The sequence below is a fragment of the Psammomys obesus genome, unplaced genomic scaffold, assembly GCF_907164565.1.
Source record: "Psammomys obesus unplaced genomic scaffold, mPsaObe1.curated_primary_1811, whole genome shotgun sequence".
Taxonomy (NCBI): domain Eukaryota; kingdom Metazoa; phylum Chordata; class Mammalia; order Rodentia; family Muridae; genus Psammomys; species Psammomys obesus.
Window position 1 is genome coordinate 22,435,443 of NW_026595981.1, and position 22,926 is coordinate 22,458,368.

Here is a 22,926-nt window from a genome sequence, read left to right on the forward strand (position 1 = left end):
CCCAGGAATATTAAATATTAGACATTAAACATGACAGGTATACTTGCTCCTGAGGGAGGTGGTTAAAAACCAAGGGAGAACAAAAGTCCTTTAAAAGTGTGATGGGTGTGGTGGTGAAGTCTGTAATCTAGGCATTTGGAAGGCTGAAGAAAGAGGATCCCTGGTTCAAGGCCAACCTGAGACTTTGTCTCAAAAATAAAAAAAAATTACTTCTCCAAGGGATCTTTGCCCACATATCACCCTTCATACAGTTCCCTTTTACTCCACAGGCCTGTATGGTCTAATAACCATGACACTCTGGAGTTCTTCCCCGCTTTTAAACAGTCTAGCTAAGTCTCGCCTTCCGGCTCTTGTCTCTGAGGCTCGGGGTGAGGAGAGGCGGGGACTGGGGCGGAGCTTCAGGGCCACATGATTCCCGGTTTGCCTTTGGGGGCGGGCTCAGCGGCGGAAGTAGCGCCGCTGGGAGATTTCCTTCCGCTCTGAGGAGTTGGCTGGGCCGTGGAGCGGGACTGCGGCTGAGGCAGGAAGAGTGGGACCCGTGGTGACATGAAGCAGGTGGGTCCTGCAGCGGTCGCTGGGACCGGGTGGTGGTACGAGAGCTGTCTCTAGCCGACGGATCCTGCTTCCCTGCCCGGTGTCCGTCTTTCGTTCGGTCCGGCCCCTCTCACGCCCCTCGCGCTCCGGGTTCCGCCCCCTTCCTCTCCCTGGTGCTCTGCTTGCACGGTTGGGGAGTGGGTATCTTCGTTCTTACCCACCCAGGAAGGCCCGGGAGGGCGCCTATGGTCCCTTTCCTAAGTCTTCCTCTTTATAGTAAGAGGAGAGGCGAGGAGTCGGTATCTGAGCATCATGGGGCAGTGGTTGAGTGTGGGAAAGGGTCAGAATCACGAGGAGGAAAACATACTTTCCAATAGTCTGCATCTCTGCTGCTCGCTGTTTCCTCCAACTTCCGTTGGAAACATCCACGCATAGCTTCCTAATGATTTTAGAAAGGCCCTTCAAAGTTTTGATTTCTCAGAAGTGCCTCTTACCGTTGGCTCGCATTCCTGTCATGCTCTCACCCTTTGACTCCCCTGTATTTCCTGATTTTTCCTCGTGAACCGCTTTTCATTCTCTCTGGCCCAACCTGCTTCTCTGTGCGGTGATCTTGGATGGTCTCATCCACTGTTGTAGCTTCAGGTCCACGTCCACTGACCATCCAGATCGACGCTGCCAGCACATCCCTTTCCTGGCGCTCCAAATTAGCTGGCTGTCAAGCTGCCTGTGGGACAGCTGCACTTCAGAAGGAGTTCCCCTGTTTCAAACCTGAGCTGTCCATTCATTTTTCCGCTCTTGTATCCCAGAGAAAAACTCCTGAATTGCCTTACGTCCTTTACCCTCAGTTTGCTCAGAGGGAATAGCTAACTCCGTGAACCTTCTGTGTCACCACCCTTGCCGACAGGTTTCTGGGTTCTCACCATTCCTGGCAGCTTGCAGTCCTAACTGATCACAGTCCTAACTGCTCGCAGCCCTAACTGCTCGCAGCCCAGTCTCCAAACTCTAGCTCTTGGCAAACTTTTAGATCACGAGTTTGATTGTGTTGCTTGCTTGAAGTTGGCCCCTTTGCTTGCTTTCCGTTGCCTGTGGGGAAAGGCTGAATCCCCAGAACGATTTGGAGGAGTGCTGGATGATCATATTGTTCTGTGTGACTTTCAACCATGAGGTTCTGTAGGGTGTGGCTCGCTCACAAAGGGTCTTTCATGTCTCCATGCCTTTGCATGCATCAGTGCCTCTTTTCCTCTCCGATCTGCTGGGCCTCTTTCTAACTTGTCCTTCAGCGCCCTGCTCAGACAGCACCATCTCTACAATACCCACCTCCACCCCAAAGGCTGGATGTCTCTCTGTGTCCTCTGAACACCTCTGAACACCGTGGCTGAGGATATAGACCTGTGCACCAGCCTCCTTGGGTTCTGATCTTGTTTTGAGACCTTGATGAAGTCAGTACCTCCCTGTCCTCATTTGGAAAATGGAGATAGTGATGTGTCTAACTTGTAGAATTGTGAGAATAAATGAAGTAGCGTACGCATAAAACTACCAGGCCTATGAGTGCCTAATAAACACACATTAGTTAACATGACTTCTATAAGAACACTCTAGCTCACTGGCTATGCCTTTTCATTTCATAAGCTGCTTGAGGGTGATTGGTATGGCTTGCCTCTCATTGTGTCCTTGGGTCCTAAATGAAACTGTAGACTCACTGGGAACAGGATTTGAATTTATTGAGTAAAGATTCAGGGGTGAAGAAGATCCAGGCTTTTGGGTTTCATTTCTAGCACTGCTAAAGGGGAAAATAAAAAAAGCTGGGCAACAGGTGTTGGTGGCGGCGCATGTCTTTAATCCCAGCACTTGGGAGGCAGAGGCAGGAAGATCTCTTGAGTTTGAGGCTAGCCTGATCTACACAGTGAGTTTCAGGACAGCCAGGGCTACACAGAGAAACCCTATCTTGAAAAAAACAGAAACAGTTATCTGGAGAGGTAGTTCAGTAGTAGAACATTTCCCAAGCCTTCATGATACCCTGGGCTCCAGTTTTAGCACTGAAGAAAACAAACAGAAAAGACCCAGACCAGTCCTGAGTCAGTCTGTTCTGGAAAACAGTGGGTGAATAGACATGGTAAGCATTCCTCTCTATCCAGAGGACTATACAAAGACTTCTGAAAACCCGAGGGCGAGAAAGCCCAGAGGCTGCTTTTCAAATATGCTGAGAATGAAGGGTGAGTTTACTAGGGGTGTAGAGACCATAGTGAAAGAGAAAGGAGTGGTTCTTTCCCATGATTGGCTGTGACAAAGTATCTCCTTAGGAGACCGTGGGGGTGTCTAGAATATTGGTGTTTGTGGTCATTTTGGATACTTTTGGGCCAGGCTCTGCCTTAGACCAATATCTGGACCTTTGTTACTGCTTTTTTTTTTTTTATAAGAAAAAAATTGTTTTGTTTTTTGAAATAAGTTTATCTGTGTAGCCCCTGTCTGTCCTAGTCCACAGATGTTCTGTAGATGCTCTGTAGACCAGGCTGGTCTTGAACTCAGAGATCCTCATGCCTCTGCCTCCCAGAGTGCTGGGATTAAAAGCCTGTGTGCAACCACACCCAACTTTTGTTTTTTTGTTTTTTTTTTGGTTTTTTTTTTTTTTTTTTTTTTTGTTTTCTAAGATAGGGTTTCTCTGTATAGTCCTGGCTGTTCTAGAACTTGCTCTACTGTAGACCAGGCTGACCTTTGCTCCCGTAGAGATCCACCTGCCTCTGCTTCTCCAGTGCTGGGATCAAAGGTGTTTGCCACCACTGCCGGGCACTTTTTTTAAAAAACATTTTTAATTTCTTTATTTTATGTGCATGAGTGTTTTGTTTGTATGTATCTCTGTACATGTGCGTATGCCATTTTGCCAGTTGTGTGTCCCTCTGATGTTTTCTAGCTGCAGTGAGGCAAATGTAGGCTTTTGTCTGGTGAGAGTTGGGCCTGGGAGGAGCCTCTGTGGTCAGGCCCTTATTTTGAGAAAGCTGACAGCTCTCTAAGACACTGGCCCTTTCAAATTTGACTTTGGGAACTTGACTTCCTCAGCCTCAGTTTTCACCCAGCATCTTTCAAGAATGGAGTGGAGTCTGACTCACCAGTCCCTGAGCCAGCTAGAGATCATGGAGTCTCTGAGCTAGGGGCATGCTGGCAGGGCGGGATAGGGGGACGGGGGTGGCCGAGCAGATCTGACACTTGAGGTTGGGCTTTCCAGTTACTGTGTGGGCAGAAACCTTGTCTAGAAAGGAGTGGCTAGTTCCTGTGCTGGCGAAACTCTCCTCTTTCTGCTTGCCCTGAAGGAAAGGGGAAATGGAAGCTACTTTGGGTTTGCAATCATGTATGTCCTGCTCCCCTCAAGCTTCCGTTTCCTCGTGGCCATGGGCCTCTCCATGCCCTCTGTGGGTGTCTGATTAGGGAACTCTAGGTCAGTTGTGTCTGGGCTGAGGGTAGGAGGCACTGAACAGGAAAGCCATCCCTGCTAAGCTTCCCGAAGCAGAGTCCTGTCCAGCCAGCAGGCCAGGTGGACCTTTGGTGTGGGCACAGTGGCCTACTGTGTGTGCCTGGCCCCAGCCCTGCACCCCGTGGTAAGGAATGAGTAGGGGGAGCTGTCATTCATTAAGTACAGGTACCACGCAGGGGGAATTTATTCATTTATTCAAACTCCATTAGGTAGCTACTCTCTGATCGTCACTTGGGCAAGGAGGGTCAGCTTCAGTGCTGACCCCAGACCTGCTCCCCCTCTCCAGTTCCCAGCAGACTGCACACATCTGTAGAACAGCTTACTTAGTACATAGCCTGTGGCTTGTCACTGTGGCCTGGACAGCCAAGGCTCAGGTCTAGCCATGGGGTAAGGGTGGCACTGACCTGGAGTCGTGAGGTCAGAAGAACCCAGACGGTAGAGGAGAACTTTGGCTGAGAGTTACAGGAGTTCTCTGGCAGTAGAGGAGGTGGTTCTGGAATGAGGAAGTGGGGAGCCTGCTCTACCGTGCTCGGGAGCAGCCCTCGGTCATGGGGTTTGGGGCTTGTGGGGGTCAGGTACTAGACCCCATGTCTAGAGAAGAGTGCCAGGTCCTTTCTTCCTTCTTACTGTTCCTCTGGGGGATTTAACTCACCTGGGGTCTTTTCCTTGCATTTTCATAGAGCACCCCCCCACCCCGCCCACAAGTGCTTGGGAAATCAGTTCCTCCATTGGTTGTGGAGGAGCTGCCTGGGCCCTGAGCAGGGCAGGATGCGGGATGGGTAAGATCCAGTTTCGGGAAGGTTACTTTGAGGGCTGGGCACGAGTGACCGTGTGCAGCCCAGAGCACTCCGGGGAGAGAGGTCTGTGTATCACCCTCCACACATTTCACGATGTGCTCCTCCGGGCGCAGTGGGCAAGGTGAGGGACTTCCCGCTTTCCTCGTGGAGTGTAGCTCCCAGTGTGAGAAGATGGCGGGAAGCACAAGTAACAAGTGCTGTGACCAAGAAGAAAGAAAGCAAAGAGGATGGAGCTTAAATACGGGCTTAGGAAAGTGCTCTCTGTGGAGCTGCTTCCCTAGAAACCACGGTGGAGCAGGGGGGCAGCTGTGAAAGATGCCTGGGGTTGGAACAGAGTTGGTGTCTCCAGTGTCAGGGAGGGACCAATGTGGCCGAAGTGGAGAGTTGGGGGGGTAAGGTGGGGGTGCCGTGGGCATAGTGGGGACTTTGGCCTTTACTCTGTTTGCACTGCAAGCCACTAGAAGACGGGAGAGATGTTGTCTGGCCTAACAGCGTTCCTGTGGTTACTGGCTTAAGGTAGACAGACGAGGAGGTCAAGGACGAGGAGGAAGGAAGGAGCTAGAGCTGTGAGAGATGGCTGAGGCACGGTGACATGGAGGGCCTAAAAAAAGAGAGTAGATACTGACTAGATTTGAAAGGACAAGCCCAAGGTTTTGTTGGTGGTTTTGATATGGTGAGAGTGCCCTGGGCTCCCCAGGTGAAGGCTGGATGGCTGATGAGCTTGTTGGGGGCTAGTGAAGCCTGTTGTGTAACAGGTCTCAGCTCAGTGGAAAGACGCCTGGGGCGGGGCAGCCATGCTCTTCTATAAGGAAGCAGGGGGCAGCTTTTGGAAGGCAGTCTCGTACTTCTTGGGGGATTATCCTTGTGTCTCCTGGTATGTGATAAGTGAATGAATGAATGAATGAATGAATGAATGAATGAATGAATGAGTGGCACCGAGGGCCGCTACCGTCTGAGTTTGTTGCTTATGTGGTTGCAGCAGGACACAGGCCAGGGCTGCTGTCTTTTGTACCCAAAGTCTGGCTCCAACCCAGCTGCTTACTCACTTTTAACCAGGGCATCCTTGGGGATGCTTCACCCGGTACCCAGTCCTGTCCCAGAGACAATGCATGAATTCTTTCTCTGCAGAAGAGGCGGGTAGTCAGGGATGTTCGTATCGCTTCCTCCTTGAGCCATCTCTGCAGGGCCAGGAAGGTGCTGATGTTTGTCCCATTCTACAGAAGAGGAAGAGTGACTCAGGGAGCGAAGAGCTCAGGAAGGTGAGAGGCCAATTGGTCCTTCTCCTGGCTTGCCGCCCGTTTTTCACCTGGCTTCTCTGACTCCCTCACTTTGTGCTAAGGTCAAGTCCCCCATAGCAACCACAGAGGTCACACATCCTGAGGTGGACTGCCTGTCTGTCCTCAGGAAGTATCTGGAATTCTTGAAGAGTCCACTGTTCCAGGCACTTCTGTCCCCTTGTGCTGACAGTCAAGGTCAAGACAAGTACCCCCAGTCTGCAGATGCAATTAGCATAGCAGGTACAATAGCAGAGGCTTAGCCAGTCTTCACAATAGTCAGGGCACACACCCAAGTGGGCAGTATGTGCCCTCTTGGAGCTGTAGTCCACAGGCTATGGAGCTGCAGGTGGGTGGCTTGGGGCCTCTGGCCCTGGCCTGGGGAAGAGAGCTATAAAAACCCTGTCTGTGCCCCTGCAACCTTAGCGCCCAGTTTTCACAGTTGGGGCTTTCCCCTCTGCTTCCTCAGTCTGCGTGGAAGGGTGACAGGAAGGGTCAGTGCTAAAGAACCTGGCACACTCCTTAAGGTCCTCCACAGGGAGCCAGGACAGACCCCAGCTTTTGCCCCTACCTTTGCCTGGGAATCTGCCTTTGCCTGGAGCTGGAGTAACTTGGTCTTCTGCATGACCGGAATGAGGGGTTGGGGGTTCTTGCTCTGTGCCACGTGGCATGTTGGTTGTAGAGTTCAACTTTGAACCCAGGCCCTTCAGAGTGTCTCTTACCAACTGTCCCTGGAGTGAGCATGATCTCCGCACACCACGGCTAAGCTCTTTTTCCCTTTTATCTGCTATGCCTGCCCCTCAGCCCCTGACCAAACCCTCGACCCCCGTCCCTCCGACGCTTGTACACACAGCATCGCTGTGAGGTAAGAATTTTAAAGCCTCCATATTTGTAGAAGCTAAGCTGCAACACTTGGGGGTGGGTATGGGGAAAGAGAAGAGTCGGTGTGTGAGATAAAGTGTGTAACATAAAATTTGCCAATTTAACACTTTCAAGTGTGTAGTCCAGGTGTGCTAAATATACATATAAAATCTTGTGGCCTGGAGAGAAATGCCTCAGCAGTTAAGAACCTTTGCTGCTCTTTAAGAAGCATGGACTTCATTCGGTTTCCAGTATTGGTGGCTCAAAATGGCCTGTAACTTACCAAGGTGCGGTTGTGTAAACCTTTAATCCCAGCACTCAGGAGGCAGAGGCAGGTGGATCTCTAAGTGAGGGGTCAGCCTGGTCTACGAGTAAGTTCCAGGACAGCCAGGGCTATACAGAGAGAAGCCTTGTCTCAGGAAACCAAACCAAACCAAACCAAACCAAAACCGAAAAACAACCAAAAAAACCCCAAAAACCCAAAACCAAAATAAACTGCCTGTAAGTCCAGCTTTGAAATCCACCAGTGTCTTTTGGCCTTCAAGGGTACCCATGTGCAAGCACATACATCCATAAACACATCCACATAAATAATGAAATGAGTGCTTTTTTGAAAGTTACATCTTAGTAGGGGCTGGAGATGTAGTAGCTCAGCAGTTAAGAGCATGGACTGCTTTTCAAGAGGACCTGAGTTCAAGTCCTAGCACCTGCAGGGAGGTTTACAAACATCTATAACTCCAGTTCCGGGGCATCCGACACCCTCTTCTGGCTTCTGAAGCATCAGGCACACATGTGGTACACAGACATACATGCAGGCAAAACACCCACGTACAGAAAATAAACCAAACTAAAGAAAACCAAACAGCTTAGGGCTAGGAATGCAGCTCAGTTCCAGCATGCCTACGCGGCATGCGTGAAGCCCTGAGTTTAGTCCCCGCACTGCGTGAACAGGTCACACTCACCTGCAATCCCAGCGCTTGGAAGGTGGAAGCAGGAGGATCAGAAGTTCACTGCTGTTCTTGGCTACACATTTCAGTCCAGCCTGAGGTACATGAGACAGCTGTGGGTATGGTTCATCAGACAGAGTCCTCGCTCAACCTGTAAGACTCTGGCGTACATCCCCAGCACTGTGGAAAATTAACATGATGGAGCGGAGGAGACCAAGTCTCAGGAAGGTTCTGCTTTGCCCCAGATCACAGGGCTGGGGAGAGGGCAGGCCAGGCTTTGAACTCTGTCCTCAGCTCCATTCCACTTCTTTAGTTTACGGGGCTGGGGCTGGGTCCACGAGGCAGTTGTGCTTTACCACCCAGCTGCTTCCCTGTATTTACCACCTCCAGAGTCTGTTCCCCAACTCAGCATCCCCACTGCAAGGTGGCCTTCTGCCAGCATGTCCTAGAGCTGTGGGGCCTTGAGGTGGCAGCGACCCGTGCCTTGTGCCTTGGGACCTGAACGGCTGTGCTCGTACATCCGCCCTGCCCATCCCCCGCCTCTCCCTCTTCCAGCCGTGGGTGGCAGAACTTTTGATCCCCTCCCACCCTCCTGCCTCCTTCCCCCTTCCCACCCACTCAAACCTTCACAGCTCCACTTCCATGAGCACACAGCTATCAAGTCTGCAGCCGTCCCAGGCGGGACTGCTTTTTCTTGCCACATGCGCCGGTTCCCCTCCTGACACCTCAGAAGGCGGTTAGGTGGGGCCCGTGACAGCAGGCAGTGGGCTTGGGGGTGGCCTGCTGCTCCCAGGGCCTCATTTCAGCCTCCAGCGGGCCGGTCTGGTGGCTACCAGCCTCTGACCTCTGGGCTGAACAAGGGCTTGGGGAACTCCTTGGGGTCAGGTCCAGATCAAGGTGTTCTACTGCGAGCAGCTGGTCTGGCTGCCAAAGGCCTTTTGACGTCACCCGAATGACCTGAGCTTCCTGCTGTGTCCCAGGCCTCCAGGGTGATGCTGGGACCGGAGAGGCTGGTATGTGGGTCCTTACCACAGCCGCTGCCCACAGCAGACAGATTGTTGGGTTTTGTGGTTTGAGGATAGAGCCTTGTGCATGCTAAGTGTGTCCTCTACCCCTGAGCTACACCTGGCTACCAGAAATCTGGTTTTTAGCTCTTTTATCTACGGATTCCGATGAAGTTCTATTTGTTGGGTTTTTTTTTTTTTGTTTTGTTTTTGTTTTTGTTTTTTTAAGTTTCTCTTGCTTAGAAACAGAAGTTTGTAAATAGTCCCTGTCACCGCGGCTCAGAGTCAGCTGTGGTCTCCTGGGGACCAGCGCTTCGGCTCTCTGTGGACTTGGAGCTGCTTTTGTGAGGAGGGTGGCTCTTGGCCAGCCTCGCCTCAGCCATTCTTTAAGCCTCCCACACACTTGCATCTTCAGCTCTCCCAGAGCCCCCCCCCCCCCCCCCCACCTCTGCTCTCAGCCCCATCCGGGTCTCTCGCCTCCACAAGGATGTCTGGGTGTGAGTGTCAGGACGGTTGCTGCTCTAAGTGTGTCTCACACCCAAGCTGCTGCCACCCAAATCTTGTGCCCAGGGAGGGATGGGAAAGCCAGGGAGGAAAGGAGGTTGGGGTGGGAATGGAGAGATAAAACATGGGCGAGAAAGAGAGAGGCACAAAGATGTTTGGAGGTGCAGAGAGGGGCTCCTGAATGGGAGCTAAATGGAGATGAAGGCCCAGGCAGACATGGATGACAGTATTTCCTGTGGGCTGTGGGCAAACAGGCATTCTCATGCGTTGCTGCCAAGGGAATCTGGCAGCGCCTAACCAAACCACGCATGCAGGGTGACCCCGCGGTGCTGCTTCTAGGGAATCTGTCTGGATGCCACACGCCCGACAACGTGACCGCATACTATGTCATTCAGCGTGGTGTTTCTGGTAGCTACAAATATAAATGTTTGCTCATAGGACGTGGATTCAGTAAGATGTACCTCAGCTGTCAGCCGCAGTGCTGGGGCTGGGGCTCGGCTGCACGGCGCACACACAGCCCTGTGTCTGATCCCCAGTACAGAGGAGGGACTATAAATAGAGTACCAAGAGTGTGACTTAACTGTTAATCCCGCTCTCAGGAGGCATGACTGGAGTTTGAGTTTGAGGTCAGCCTGGCCTACATAGGGAGATCTGCCGCCTCTGCCAGGCAGTGCTCGGAAGGCAGAGGTAGGCACATCTCTGTGAGTTCAAGGCCAGCCTGGTCCACAGAGTCCCAGGACAGTCAGGACTACACAAAGAAACAGTGTTTTGAAAAACAAAACAAACAGGCAAACAAAATGTATCAATCAGTTCTATAAGCACATGAAGAAGCCCTTTGTAAAGCTGGAGTGTCAGGCTCTGGCAACTGCAGAGTGCTTGTGTAGCTTGCCCTCTGCCCTCAGCACCACATACTCGTGTGGTGGCACACACCACTAGTCCAGCAGGTGACAGCAAGAGGAGCAGAAATTCAAAGGCAGCCTTAGCTACAAACAGAGTTCAAGACAAGCCCTGGGATACACGAACCCTCGTCTCTAAACACAAAACAGGGCCGGTGAGATGGCTCAGTGGATAAAGGTGCCCACTGCCAAGCCTGACGGCCTGAGTTCAGTTCCCGGGGACCCATATGGTAGGAGAGAACAGATTCCCACTGGGAGGACCTGGGTTCAATTCCCGGAACCCACATGGCATCTCACAACCTCAGTTCCAAGGGATCTGACATCCTCTTCCCTCCTCCATGGGCACCAGACATGCATGTGATACACAGACACACATGCAGGCCAAACACCCGTACACATCGCAGTAATAGTTTAAAAATCCGAAATGGCTATGGATTGTGGTGCGTCCCTGAGAGGGGACGTATTGAAGTCCTACCACCCCTGTTCCTCAGGGTGTGACCTTATCCGGAAATGGGGCCACGATAGATGAGGTACAATCACTTAGGAGCAAGCGGGCCCCTAACCCAATAAGACTGGTTCTGTGTGACTAGTGTCCTTATAAGATGACAGACGCAGGGAGAGCACTGTGTGAGCTGGGGAGCTCAAGCCAAGAAATGGCAGATTGCTGGGCACTGCCAGAGGCAGGGGAGCCAAACACTTCAGACAGCTCTGCTGGCACCTTGATTTGAGACTTCTAGATTCTGGGAGGACACGATACTTCTATTTTTAAAAATCTGTTGTTTTGTTTTCTTCTTTTTCTTTCCTTTTTTTTTTTTTTTTTGTTACACCAGAGGTTGAACTCTGTCCAAGATAAGGGTCTTGCACATGCTAGCCAGGGGCTCCTTTTCTGGGCTGCATCTTCACCCCAAATTCTTACAGGGAGTTTGTTTTGGGTTTGGGTTTTTGTGCAGCAGGTGGAGGGGAGGCTGAATATCACTGTGTAGCCCAGGCTGGCTTTGAATTCACTCTACACAGCTCAAATTTCCCTCTCTCTCTCTCTCTCTCTCTCTCTCTCTCTCTCTCTGTCTTTTGTTTGTTTTGTTTTTTTTTTTTTTTTCAAGACAGGGTTTGTCTGTGTAGCCTTGGCTGCCCTGGACTCACTTTGTAAACCAGGCTGGCCTTGAACTCACAGTGATATGTCTGCCTCTGCCTCCCAGAATGGTGGGATTACAGGCTTGTGCTCTTGTGCCCAGATTCAGATTTCTCTCTTATACAAGCTGGGGTGAGGGTATAGCTCAGTTGACAGAGTGTTTGTGCCCAGCATGCAATAAACCTTGGGTTCAGTCCCCAGCATAAGCCAGCGGCATAGTGGCACATACTTTATTCCCAGCTCTCAGGAGGTGGCAGCAGGATTGGAAGTTCATGGCTGTCCAAGGCTCCATAGGCTGCATGAGACCCTGCCCTTCAAACAAACAAGCAAACATCTAGGAGAGAGATAAAAGAAAGAAAGAAAAGGAAGGTGGCTTCTAAGCCGCTCTGGACTACAGATGAGATTGTCTTACATACAGGTAGAAAGTCACTTTGTGAAAGAGCATGTTGGTGATGAAGGGAGAAAGGGAGACGTTTGAGGAGGACACAGGAAATGTCACCAGCCCTGGAGATGGGGCACAGACACACTGAGAGATGTGCTGAGTGTGCAGTCTGGCATCAAGCCGCTGATGGATGTGGGGAGTCCCCCGGCCTGTCACAGCCCCATCTTCTGGAGCTAAGCTCAGCTTCCCCTCAGTACTCCCTAGGTGATCATGTACGGGGCAGTCCTTAGGGCTGGGAGGTGGCTTGGGTTTTCTGCTGAGAACAGTCTGTGTGCCTCTATGTGCAGGGTTTGCTTAGAGGCAGGGGGATGGACCTTCTGCTAGATCTCCTTTAGGACTTGGTAGGTTAAAGACCTGGAAGGTGGCAGATGGAGACGAGGTTTAACAGAGTCAACACCAACAGATAGAAAGGAGGCTGGTTCCACCCTGCCTCTGGGAATCAGGGACAGGTACCTAGGACTCCCCCCACGACGCTGCTGTGTTGACTCATGCTGGAGCTGGCCGCTGTCTGCCTCCTGACAGGCCTTCCCTTCTCTCACCCAGGGCACAGCGTCCCTTGTAGTTCAGCAGATACGTGCAGCAGGGACCTTTGACATGGAGCCTGCATGGCACCAAGGACTCAACTTCACTCTGTCTCTTGAGTTCACTGCAATTGCACACGATATTCAGGGCTAGATAAATCCACTCCTCCCAGTGCCTTGGATGTCTCGCCTGTGTGAAGAGCCATCCTGTCCTGCTTGGGCGTGAACACGGCCATGCAGACCCTGGGCGGCAACTGTGGATTAGTCCCGGTAGCGACAGGCTTCTCCTCTCATTTTTTGCCCCAATTCTCCCTGCTGTGCATCATGGGGCTGAGGGCCAGGAGACCTTCTGGAGTGTAGCTCTTTGTCCTTTTTTTCCTTCTCTACTTTGTGTGGGTTCTCCTAGCTTATCTTCTCTGGCTCAGCTCAACTTCTCCTGGCTCAACTGTTACCTTCTCACTCTGCTCAGTCTCTTTCCTGCATCAGCTGCCTCCCTGTCTCTAGCCCTACTCAGTCTCCTTTCTTGCTGCACCAACTGTCTTCTCTGTCCCTACTCCAATCCTGCTCAACCTCCCTGAGCCTGTGCCGGCTGGCTTTTTGCTTTAATATCCTCTCTTGTTCCCAGAAGTCCAAAAGGCGGCTGAAAGTCTTAGGGTCAACTGGGTATCCTCTAAAGGGCCAGGTACACAAAATAAATCAGACTACACTGGAGTGTCCATTTACCCAGCAGTCAGTCATGAAGCACCTGCTGTGTGCCACTCATGGTGCCAGGCTCACGGGAGACAGCAGTGACCAAGTCAGTCAAAGCCCTTGCAGGACACCGCCCAATGGGAGGAAGGGTAGAGTATAAAAATGAGATTTCAGGTAGCAGTGAGCTCACTGAAGAAAGCAAAGTAGTGAGAAGCGCCTCGCTTTGACTGGGGGCTGGGAATGGTCACTCTGTGGGCAGAGCCTTGGGGATGGGGAAGAATGTTCCAGACAGCAGGAAGGCCAGGGTCAAGGGTCAGAGGCTGGACGGGGCTGCCACATGGAGGGACCTGACTGAAGGGCCAAGGGCCTGCGATAAGTTGGGATCTAAGTGTCGCCTCATTAGAAGAAGTTGGCAGCGTGCCCACCTCACCCCTCTGCCAGGGCTTGGGGAGCTGAGGGAAGGCAGTAGGTGGGGGAACGGCAGGTTCCTGCTTTGGAAGCTTCCCCCAGCTGCCTTCTGAAGAAAGTGTTGTTGAAAATGAAGAGCTGCTAGTAGCTGGGACTAGGCTGGGTTGTTCGAGCCAGAGGGAAGGGACCGAGATGTCTGCTGTCCAGGGGCACTGCGACACTGCTCCAGGAGTCCCTCCCAGTTGCCATGGATTAGGGGTGGAGGGGCCAGGCTGACTGCTGGGAGGGAATGTGGCTTTGTGCTGTGAAAACAAAGAACAGAGCCTGGGGCCCTCTTCTCCCCAGGGTGGGGGCGGAGGCAGGCCAAAGGCTGTTGACAGGACCAGAGGCTGAGCCTCAGTCTGTGCAGGAACAGGCCGTATCCCTAAGATTCACAGGCTAGTAAGTGCCCTGCTCGGGGATCCCAGAACCTCCAGGCTTCAGCGTAGAGCAAGGGAGATGCTTGGAGCCTGGTGCGTGAGGGGATTTGAGCAGAGCTGTGGGTCAGGTGTAGGACGGGGAGCCCAGAGATGTTGTAGAATAAATAGGGTACCTAGGGATGGTATGGCAAAGGGTGGATTTCCAGGGACCGCCAGGACCCTGACAGCCATTTACCTATTCCCCCAGTCCCGCCGCTGAGCCCCCATTGTCCCCACTTCAACGTGGGGACCCACCAGGATGAGCAAGCTGCCCGGTGAGCTGGCCTGTGACTTGGAACGCAGCCTGCCAGCCCTGGCCTCCCTGGGCACCTCACTGTCGCACAGCCAGAGCTTCGCCTCACCACCTCCGGAGAAGCGCAGGGCCATCTCTGACGTCCGCCGCACCTTCTGCCTCTTTGTCACCTTCGACCTGCTCTTCATCTCCCTCCTCTGGATCATCGAGCTCAATGTGAGTGGGGGCCCACAAAGCTGGGGAGGCAGACCCACCCGCTTGCCACGTGGGAAGGTTGCCGCAGCCATGGGCTTGACTGTCTGGGTTAAGTGAAGGATGGGAAATAAGAATAGCTGTAGTTGCCTTCCCCATAGAGAGTGATGTGGGGCCCAGGGTAGGGGATCGGGGTGGGGTTGGGGTTGTCATTTGTCTTAGGCTCCTCAGCAAGAACCTGAAGGAGCCTAGTTGAGCAAGCTCTCCAACTCCTGGGCTGCGTGCTTAAGCCTCTTCACCATACTGCCCCCTAGTGGGAACTCTGCAAATAGGAGAATCACCTCCAGCTGAGCTGGGGACATTTTTGCCTTCTCTCTGCCTTACTTTGCTCTCTGGCTCAAGTTCACTCATTTATTCAACAAACATGCCCTGAGACCCTGCTGTGTCCCAGGAGCTATACTAAAAGCAGAGGATACACTGGAGTGAGTGAAGACTTCCAGTTCCTGGTTGGTGGCCCTGGTTTTGGGGAAGGCTGCCTGGTTGCCTGGAGATGAAGCTGTCTCACAGTGCAGCATCCACAACCCCAGAAGGCTTGGCCCACCCTTGGGCCCAATCTTTCTGAGCCTCAGCACTCACAAAGTCAAGGGCCCTCAGGCAGGGTGTCCCAGCTTCGATTTCCTCTCTGCTATGGTATCTCAGTACCCCAAGGCCGCCTGCATTTTCTGTCTGAAGTGTGGGCTCACTGTCAGAGTTATAGTTGGTAAAGGCCCTTTTTTCAAGTCCCAGGATTGGCCTTCCTTGACATAAGAGGGAAAGGGGTTAGTTAGCAGCAAGATGGACAGGAAGTAACTTTGGCTCCGGTTATGTTGAGCTGGAGGGGTGAGGCAGGTGGGGTGAGGTGGGTGATTGCCCTTGGGTATCTGAGATGAACTGGTACCCTTGGGGTGATGGGGCACCAGCCATCATCTCACCGATAAAGGGCCGAGCTTCTGAGGTCCTGGGCATCTTCCTTTTCACGGTCCCAGCTAGCATCCAAGCAACCCTACATCTCACCCACACCCCTAATTCAATACGTATTTTATAACCAGAGAGGAACTGGGGAGCTGTTGGTAATTTTGCTTTTGAAAATCTTTTGGCTGACAGCTGGGAGCACTGAGCATCCTTGAGAACTCATGTGAAGTAACAGAACCTAACCCGCAAACAAACTGCACTCAGATGCAAGAAAGTCTCAGAATACTGGATTTAGCTCTCAGTCGAGTCAATGTGGTGTTTCACAAGGCAGACAAAGGGAGAAGAAAGTATCTTTTTGAGACAGGGTTCATGACTAGCCTAGGCTGCCTTTGAACCAGGGACTTGCTTACCTCAGCCTCTTGAGTACTCATATTACAGGAGTGTGTCACTGTGCCCAGCTGAAAATATTCTTAATTTTGGGCTTTCTGTTTTATTTTCTCATCCTGAAGGGAGAGTGAGAGAAGGTTGGGGAGCACATGCCTTACAGAGTCAGCTCTCTTTTTCCATCTTCATGTGTGCTGAGGGGTCAAACATAGATTGTCGTGTTTACATCATCAGGCAGCATCCCCCTTTACTAACGGAGCTTCTGGCTTGCCCCGCTTAGGAGCTTTCTAAGGGCTCCTAACTATGGCTTGCCCCAAGTTCCAAGCTCAGTGACCTCAGCTTGTAACAAGTGCCCCCCACGCTGGGTGTGACACACACCTGTTATCCTAGCACAGGAGAGACTAGGATTTCAAAGTCATCCTTGTCTGCCCACAGGGCCGGAAGGCAGCCTGAGCTTTTAAATGAGACCCTGTAGCAAACAAAGTCCAAAATTTACATGACCTGCCCAGAGGAGGAAGCCCCCGGCCTAGCGGATCATTAAGGGTCTTTTTGGGATCCATTACCAAAATCCTCTCTTCTCCCCAGGGGCTAGCCTTCCCACCCCCTCTGAAGAGTCGGGATACAGCCTCGCTCTTGGAATCTGTCCAGATTCCCTCGTCTCTCAGATCCCTGGACATTAGAGTCTGAGCCAAGGTGTTAAGGGTCTCAGTAAAAATCCGTGGTGGGCTGGGCAGGGACAGGAGCGAGCTCTGATGGGCTGGCTGTTCCCGCTGGCTGCTGGTTTCTCGAGGCACGACAGCAGCAGCAGCACTGTGATGGATCTCACTCATTAAGCACAAACCTAATTGATTGATTGGCCACCTGGGGCCCTGTCTGACACCGATACCCACCCGGCCCCCCTCACCCCACGTGGATGGTGGCTGGCAACACAGAGAACCAGAGTGCTGAAAGAAATAACATTATAGAAGAGACGGTCTCCAGGACCCATTCACGAGCTCTGCCTGGGCCCCCAGGCCTGTACCTTCTTGGGTAGTATACTCGAAACTCAGTTTGGCCTGTGTGGGCTGCCTGGGTCCTTGAGGAATCAAACCGGTGCCTGAGGTCTTGGGCTGCTGGCTCAGTTCCCTTGTTACTTCAGGGGCCCTCTTGGGTGGTGGCTTGTTATTTCTAACTCTCCTCCGGATACCCTCAGCATGGGCTCCTGGCCATCCTTGGAGGAGGGGCGGCCTTCAGGTCAGTCCCGTCCTCAGAGCCCTTCCTGTCTTCCTCTGCAGACCAACACTGGCATCCGGAGAAACCTGGAGCAGGAGATCATCCACTACAGCTTTCAGAGCTCCTTCTTCGACATCTTCGTGAGTGACCCCAGGCTCCGAGAGAGCACAGGGAAGCACCTTTGACAGGGTTCTCCCTCTACATCCCACATCCAGTCCGGTAGGGGAGGATCAGGTCATCCTCCGGCAGCACCCAGTCTTCAGGAAGCTGCTAAATGGGGCCCCACCTTCAGAGAGCCCACGGCAGGGGCAGGGAGATAGAACTTCTGAGCAGAAGTTTACACAAAGGTTATGCCAAGGAAGCACTGAGCCACGGTTGTCACCCGAGGGGTGGGTACCCAGGAGTGGAAGGGTGCGGTGCAGCAGCTCTGGGGAAGCCAGATGGCCGGCCAGCCTCTGAGGTCACAGTGCCTCCCCTCTCCACACCAGGTTCTGGCTTTCTTCCGCTTCTCCGGGCTGCTCCTGGGCTATGCCGTGCTGCGGCTCCAGCACTGGTGGGTGATTGCGGTAAGACGCCACCCAAGGCAACCCCAAGGCCTTCCCTGGTCAGGGCTGGTGTGAGAGCTGTGTGGGGAGGACACACTCCCGAGCCTCCGCCTTCCCTCTCGTCCTGCTTTTTGCCCCGCAGGTCACCACACTGGTGTCCAGTGCATTCCTCATTGTCAAGGTCATCCTCTCTCAGGTCAGTGGCTCAGGATCTACCTGGTCTGATAGGCATCTAGCGTGAGGGTGGGCCTCTCTCCCGGAAGGTCTGGGGCATCTGTTCTCTGTCCCCGCCCTTCCTCACTCCCTGTCTCCCCTCTTCTCTTACCTTACCACCACACATGGCTCTCTTCTTCATCAAAATGGGATTTCATACGGTGGTTACCATGCACTTCTGATCCTCCTACCTCTGCTGCCCCAGTTTGGGGGTCACAGGCATGATGTGCCAGTTCACTGGCTTATAAAGTGCTGGGAATAGAACCCAGAGCTCTGTACCTCTCAGGCAAGCACTCCGCCAGTTCTCTCTGCCACACACATAATCCATCTTAGAGGCGTGTGCCATAGCTGGCCCCTAAGCAGCTGGTATCAGATAGGGTATAGATAGCCTGTCTAGCCAGAGCTGGTGACTTCAGGAAGGGGCGCTAGGCTTAGGGTAATCTCCTGCCATGGAATTCAGTGTTCTCCTCCTGTCTCAGCTGCTCAGCAAAGGGGCTTTCGGCTACCTGCTCCCCATTGTCTCATTTGTCCTGGCCTGGCTGGAGACCTGGTTCCTTGATTTCAAAGTCCTACCCCAGGAGGCTGAAGAGGATAGATGTGAGTGCTAGGGGTCAGGGTCTGGGGGGGGGGGGGGGGGGGGGGGTTCTGAGAAAATCCTCTCAGCTCCAAGAGGTGCCTTAGTTCGAGCCATCTGCCCTCCTAGCTGTCTCCCTGAGCCCAAGGATGAGATTGGGGACCCTTGGTCTGGAATAACGGCTGCCCATGTCTCTGTCCTCAGGGTATCTTGCTGCCCAGGCTGCTGTTGCCCGTGGACCCTTGCTGTTCTCTGGTGCTTTGTCTGAAGGCCAGTTCTACTCTCCCCCAGAATCCTTTGCAGGTGAGAGCTGCTGGGTAGGGAGGAGTTGTGTGGGAACCAGGTAGGCTGGGTCTGTTCTTTCTGTTCCTTCTCTCAGGCTCCCTGGGGAAAGCCAGCACCCCTCTCCCACACACTTTAAGCCCCCACATTCTTGCACTCACTCATCTGTGAACCCCACCACCTCCTACTCTCGCTTCCTACCCTTTGCCATTGTCATCTTGTTTTCCACAGGGTCTGACAATGAATCAGATGAGGAAGTCACTGGGAAGAAAAGTTTCTCTGCCCAGGTATTTCTCTGCCCACCTCCACCCCACCCTTGGAATGGGTCAGTGCTGGGCCCTGCCAGGCTGGACAGGTTTCCCTGCAGAGGGTAGACCTTGGCCTGAGTGCCAGCTAGTGCGTGGCTGGTCAGGCCCACTGACCTCCCCCATGCCTAAGGACACGGGAACAGCAGCCAGTCCCTCAGGCTACAGAAATTATGCAGGGCCAGGGACAGCAACCTGGACCCCACATCCAGCTGGGCTGGTCTCCGGAAGGGTTGTGGAATGTGTGAAGAAAGAGCGGGCTTGGAGCACAGAGGGCCCAGGCTGCAGGCTGAGCCCTTTCTGTTGCCCTGGCCAGGAGCGGGAGTACATCCAGCAGGGGAGGGAAGCCACCGCAGTGGTGGACCAGATCTTGGCCCAAGAGGAGAACTGGAAGTTCGAGAGGAGCAATGTAAGGAGCCCCTGCCCCACCTGCCTGTGGTGGGAGTCTCCGACCCTTTCTTCTGAGCCCCGAGAAGCGAACCCCAGGGCTGAGTACACTGGAACCATATCTCTGCCCCAGGGAGGTGGTGGAGCTAACCATAGCCTGGGGTCAGCCATTTAGCAGGAGGCCAAGCTGGACTGGACTCTTGTCTCCCCGTCTTCCACAGCCCAGGCCTCTCCTCCCTGCCATTTGGCCCCTGGGATCCAGGTTCTGAGAAGCCAGCCTGTGTCCCGTGTGTGGTGTTTTGTTGCATGATCAAAACAACATTATCTAAAAAGATTGCAGAGAGCAGGGGAAGCAGGGAAGCGTGCCCAGGTCCTTGCTGGCCAGTTCCTCTGGCAGCCCTTGGCAGCTTGGAGCCGTGGCTCCGGTTTGTCATGGTTGCAGTCACAGCTGAGCTCCTGCCTTTCAACGTGAGCGCAGAGCTGATCTCTGCACGTGGTCCCGCTTGCCAGAACCACCTTGTTCTCACGGCTGCTCAGATGTCCCCAGACTCTGGAGTTTCCTACCTTGCCCGTCACATGTTCCTGTACTAAAAGACTCTCCCACCCACCCAAAACCGGTCACCCTCTGTCCTTGCCACAGGAGTATGGGGACACTGTATACACCATTGAAGTTCCCTTCCATGGCAAGACCTTCATCTTGAAGGTGAGTAGGGAAGGGGGTCCCAGAGACACCTCCCCTGTCTGAGATGCTCCTGCCAGATCCCTCAACCCAAGGGGGTCGCTTTTCTGGCCTCACCCAGCCCTGACCCCTCCTACAGACCTTCCTGCCCTGTCCTGCTGAGCTGGTGTACCAGGAAGTAATCCTGCAGCCTGAGAAGATGGTGCTATGGAACAAGACCGTGACCGCCTGCCAGGTGAGCCACCCAGGCCTGCCCGCCACCTCTGCCCACACGGATCAGGGCCCAGTCATAGCTTCTCGTGCCCATTCTCCTCCAGGGGACCTAGCTTCTCTCTGGAAAATGGGTGCCGCTTCAATTCCCTTGGAGAAGGCCGAGAGGCCAGAGGACTCAGTGTGCTTACCTCCTACGCAGCCTGGGCCTGCAGGTGGCCGCGGCTCTTAGTGCAGTGTCCCGGCAGGGACGAGGCTAGTCGGAGTCCCTGAGGTGCTGGGGCAATGTGGGCCTGTCCCCTGTGCCTCAGCCCCTCCCTGCTTGGCCTTCAGATACTCCAGCGGGTGGAGGACAACACCCTCGTCTCCTATGACGTGTCATCCGGGGCTGCAGGCGGTGTTGTGTCCCCCAGGTGAGCGCCCAGGTCCCCCCCTCTCAGCCAGACCTCCCACCCTCGGGGCATGCGTTGCAACCCGCCCTCTCCCCCAGGGACTTTGTGAATGTCCGGCGCATCGAGCGCCGCAGAGACCGCTACCTGTCGTCTGGCATCGCCACCACACACCTCGCCAGGCCCCCCACGCACAAGTATGTCCGGTGAGTGTAGCCTCCCTCAACCTGTTCACCCTGCCCCAGCCCCTGCCCACCAGGCCCTGCCCAGCCCAGCCCTAACCCTGCCGATCATGCTGCCTGGAGCCGTACCACCATCACCGAGGCTGGAGGGGGGTTGTGTAGCGGGCAGCTGGCTGGGAGGGGCCCAGGAATGGGCCGAGGAACCAGCAGCAGTTGGTGCTGGGTTCTGAGTTTTTGGGGGTTTTACCCTTCCGCCTTGGGAAACCAAAGTCCCCTTTCCCGGTCCCCTTCCACGCCCCCACTGACTCTTCTTCCTCATCTGTGTGAATGGAGGGGGAATGGAATTTAGGTTCCTTTGTTTTTGCTGGTAGAGTGGAAGGGTACACTAGCCTCCCTCCTGTCTGATCCAGACTTTAGCACTGGGGTGCCAAGTAGTTCTTATGTTTCCCAAGAGGTGGCTCCAGTGGAACACTTTTCAAGAACTTGAGATCAGGGCCATGTCTTGGCTATGCTGGCCTTGTAGGGGATGGGCAGCCTTGTGTCCTCTGTGCTCAGCAAAAAGGCCATCGGAGGTGAACAGCAGCCTGTGGGCCAGCTGCCTCCAGAGGGGGCGCCCTCTTCTGGAGGCCATGATGTTGTGGGGGTGGGGAGGAGGTGAAAAGTGCCACCCTAGGCAGCTGTCTCACAGTTACAGCTCCCTTCACGTGTCTGCACAGAGGGGATAAGGGCTGGGAAAATGGTGAGCGCCCTGCCACCGTGGAGCGAGTGTAGGCCGAGGTCGGCAGACTTGAGTGTCACAGGGTTGGGTAGAGAGCGGGTCCTGCCGCTAGCACCAGCTGGTCCCTAGCACCAGCTCTGAGCCATACTGAGGCAGGGAGGTAGTTCCTCGAATGTCATCTGTGCCCCTTCCGTAGCACAGTCCAGCTGGGCCAAGAATGGGGTGGGGACAGCTGGGGGACCTGCTCTGTTCATCAACCCTCCCCTGTGGTCCTCCTCTTCTCAGGGGAGAGAATGGTCCCGGAGGCTTCGTTGTGCTCAGGTCAGCCAGCAACCCCCGAGTGTGCACCTTCATCTGGATTCTTAACACGGATCTCAAGGTGAGGGCATGGCAGGGAGCAGCAGCGGGCCCCGTGGAATGGAGTCCTGCTGCCTTGTGACCTTGGCTGCTCTCTGCGGTACGCAGGGATCCCCACTTTCAGTCTCCTTTACTGGATTGCTGGCGAGGTCCAGATAGCCTTCTGGCCTTGAATTGGGAAGCACGTGACCCCCTTTCTTATTTCTGATTCCTAAGGCCCCAGGAGGGATGGCTGGCTGCCAGCCCACCCCAACCTGTGTCTGTGTCTATGGCTAGTGCCAAGATGTGGGGACAACGTGTTCCTCCCTCTAGGGACAAAGCGGCGGGGGGGGGGGGGTTAGCAGGGAGATTCCAGAGCTACGTCTGTCTCTGGCCCAGGGTACCCTACTAGTGTGGGCTGCTAAAGGGAGACCCTGCTGGGGGCTAGCGCTGGTGTGACTTCTTCCTCCCTTCCCTAGGGCCGCCTGCCTAGGTACCTTATCCACCAGAGCCTTGCAGCCACCATGTTTGAATTTGCCTTTCACCTGCGGCAGCGCATTGGAGAGTTGGGGGCCCGAGCGTGACCATGCTCCCACGCCACCCTGCAGGCCAGGGTTCTGTCGCCATAGCCTCTGGAGCCGGGAAAGCAGAACTGTTTGGGTGTCCTGCTGCTCAGGAAGGGCTGTGTGCTAAACAGCGGGTGGCACCTCCTTCCCTGGTTGTAGCCTCCCTCTGAGCCATACTGCCCGGGAACAGGTTCCTGAGCAGTTGTGGGGCGGAGTACCTGGTCTCAGGGTTGCCCTAGACTGAAGGAGCCTAGACTGTCTTGCCTTGTTGGCACAAAGCCCCTGGGTTCTGGAGGAGGAGACTCTCCCCCGTGCCTCTGTGGGGATCTCAGACCTGCCCACAGAGGACCTGGACTTGGGTGGGGCAGGGGGACAGCCCATTGCCAGTGTGAAGTTGACGAAGCTGTCCATTCCAACTGCCAAGGTGGTTTTGTACCATTAGTGAAAGGGTCTGTGACCCTCTTCCATACACATTGTGGGGTGTAAGGGCAGGTGTGGTGACGAGGGACAGCGCCGCCTCTCCACCTCTCCACGTCCTTCCCCTCTCCCAAGGCCTCCTTGGGGATCTTTGTAATAATTTGAGCCGATTAAAAAATTCAAATAAAAAATAAAAATGC

At 54.0% G+C, this 22,926-nt stretch overlaps 1 protein-coding gene across 1 annotated transcript; it reads left to right on the plus strand.

The window, feature by feature from the left end:
* The first annotated feature begins 451 nt into the window (after positions 1-451).
* Stard3 (StAR related lipid transfer domain containing 3) lies at positions 452-22,926 on the plus strand. Its single transcript, XM_055620400.1, has 15 exons — positions 452-555; positions 14,140-14,400; positions 16,986-17,063; positions 17,412-17,489; positions 17,611-17,664; positions 18,161-18,278; positions 18,460-18,558; positions 18,769-18,824; positions 19,159-19,251; positions 19,870-19,932; positions 20,048-20,143; positions 20,452-20,531; positions 20,609-20,713; positions 21,693-21,786; positions 22,223-22,926. The coding sequence occupies exons 2-15, from the start codon at positions 14,191-14,193 to the stop codon at positions 22,325-22,327; spliced, it is 1,329 nt and encodes a 442-aa protein (XP_055476375.1). The 5' UTR covers positions 452-555; positions 14,140-14,190; the 3' UTR covers positions 22,328-22,926.

Coding starts and splice junctions, on each gene's coding strand:
- Stard3 (XM_055620400.1), top strand. CDS start 14,191: ATGAGCAAGCTGCCCGGTGAGCTGGCCTGTGACTTGGAACGCAGCCTG. Junction 18,559..18,768: donor TCCCCCAGAATCCTTTGCAG/GTGAGAGCTGCT, acceptor TGTTTTCCACAG/GGTCTGACAATGAATCAGAT. Junction 21,787..22,222: donor TTCTTAACACGGATCTCAAG/GTGAGGGCATGG, acceptor TCCCTTCCCTAG/GGCCGCCTGCCTAGGTACCT.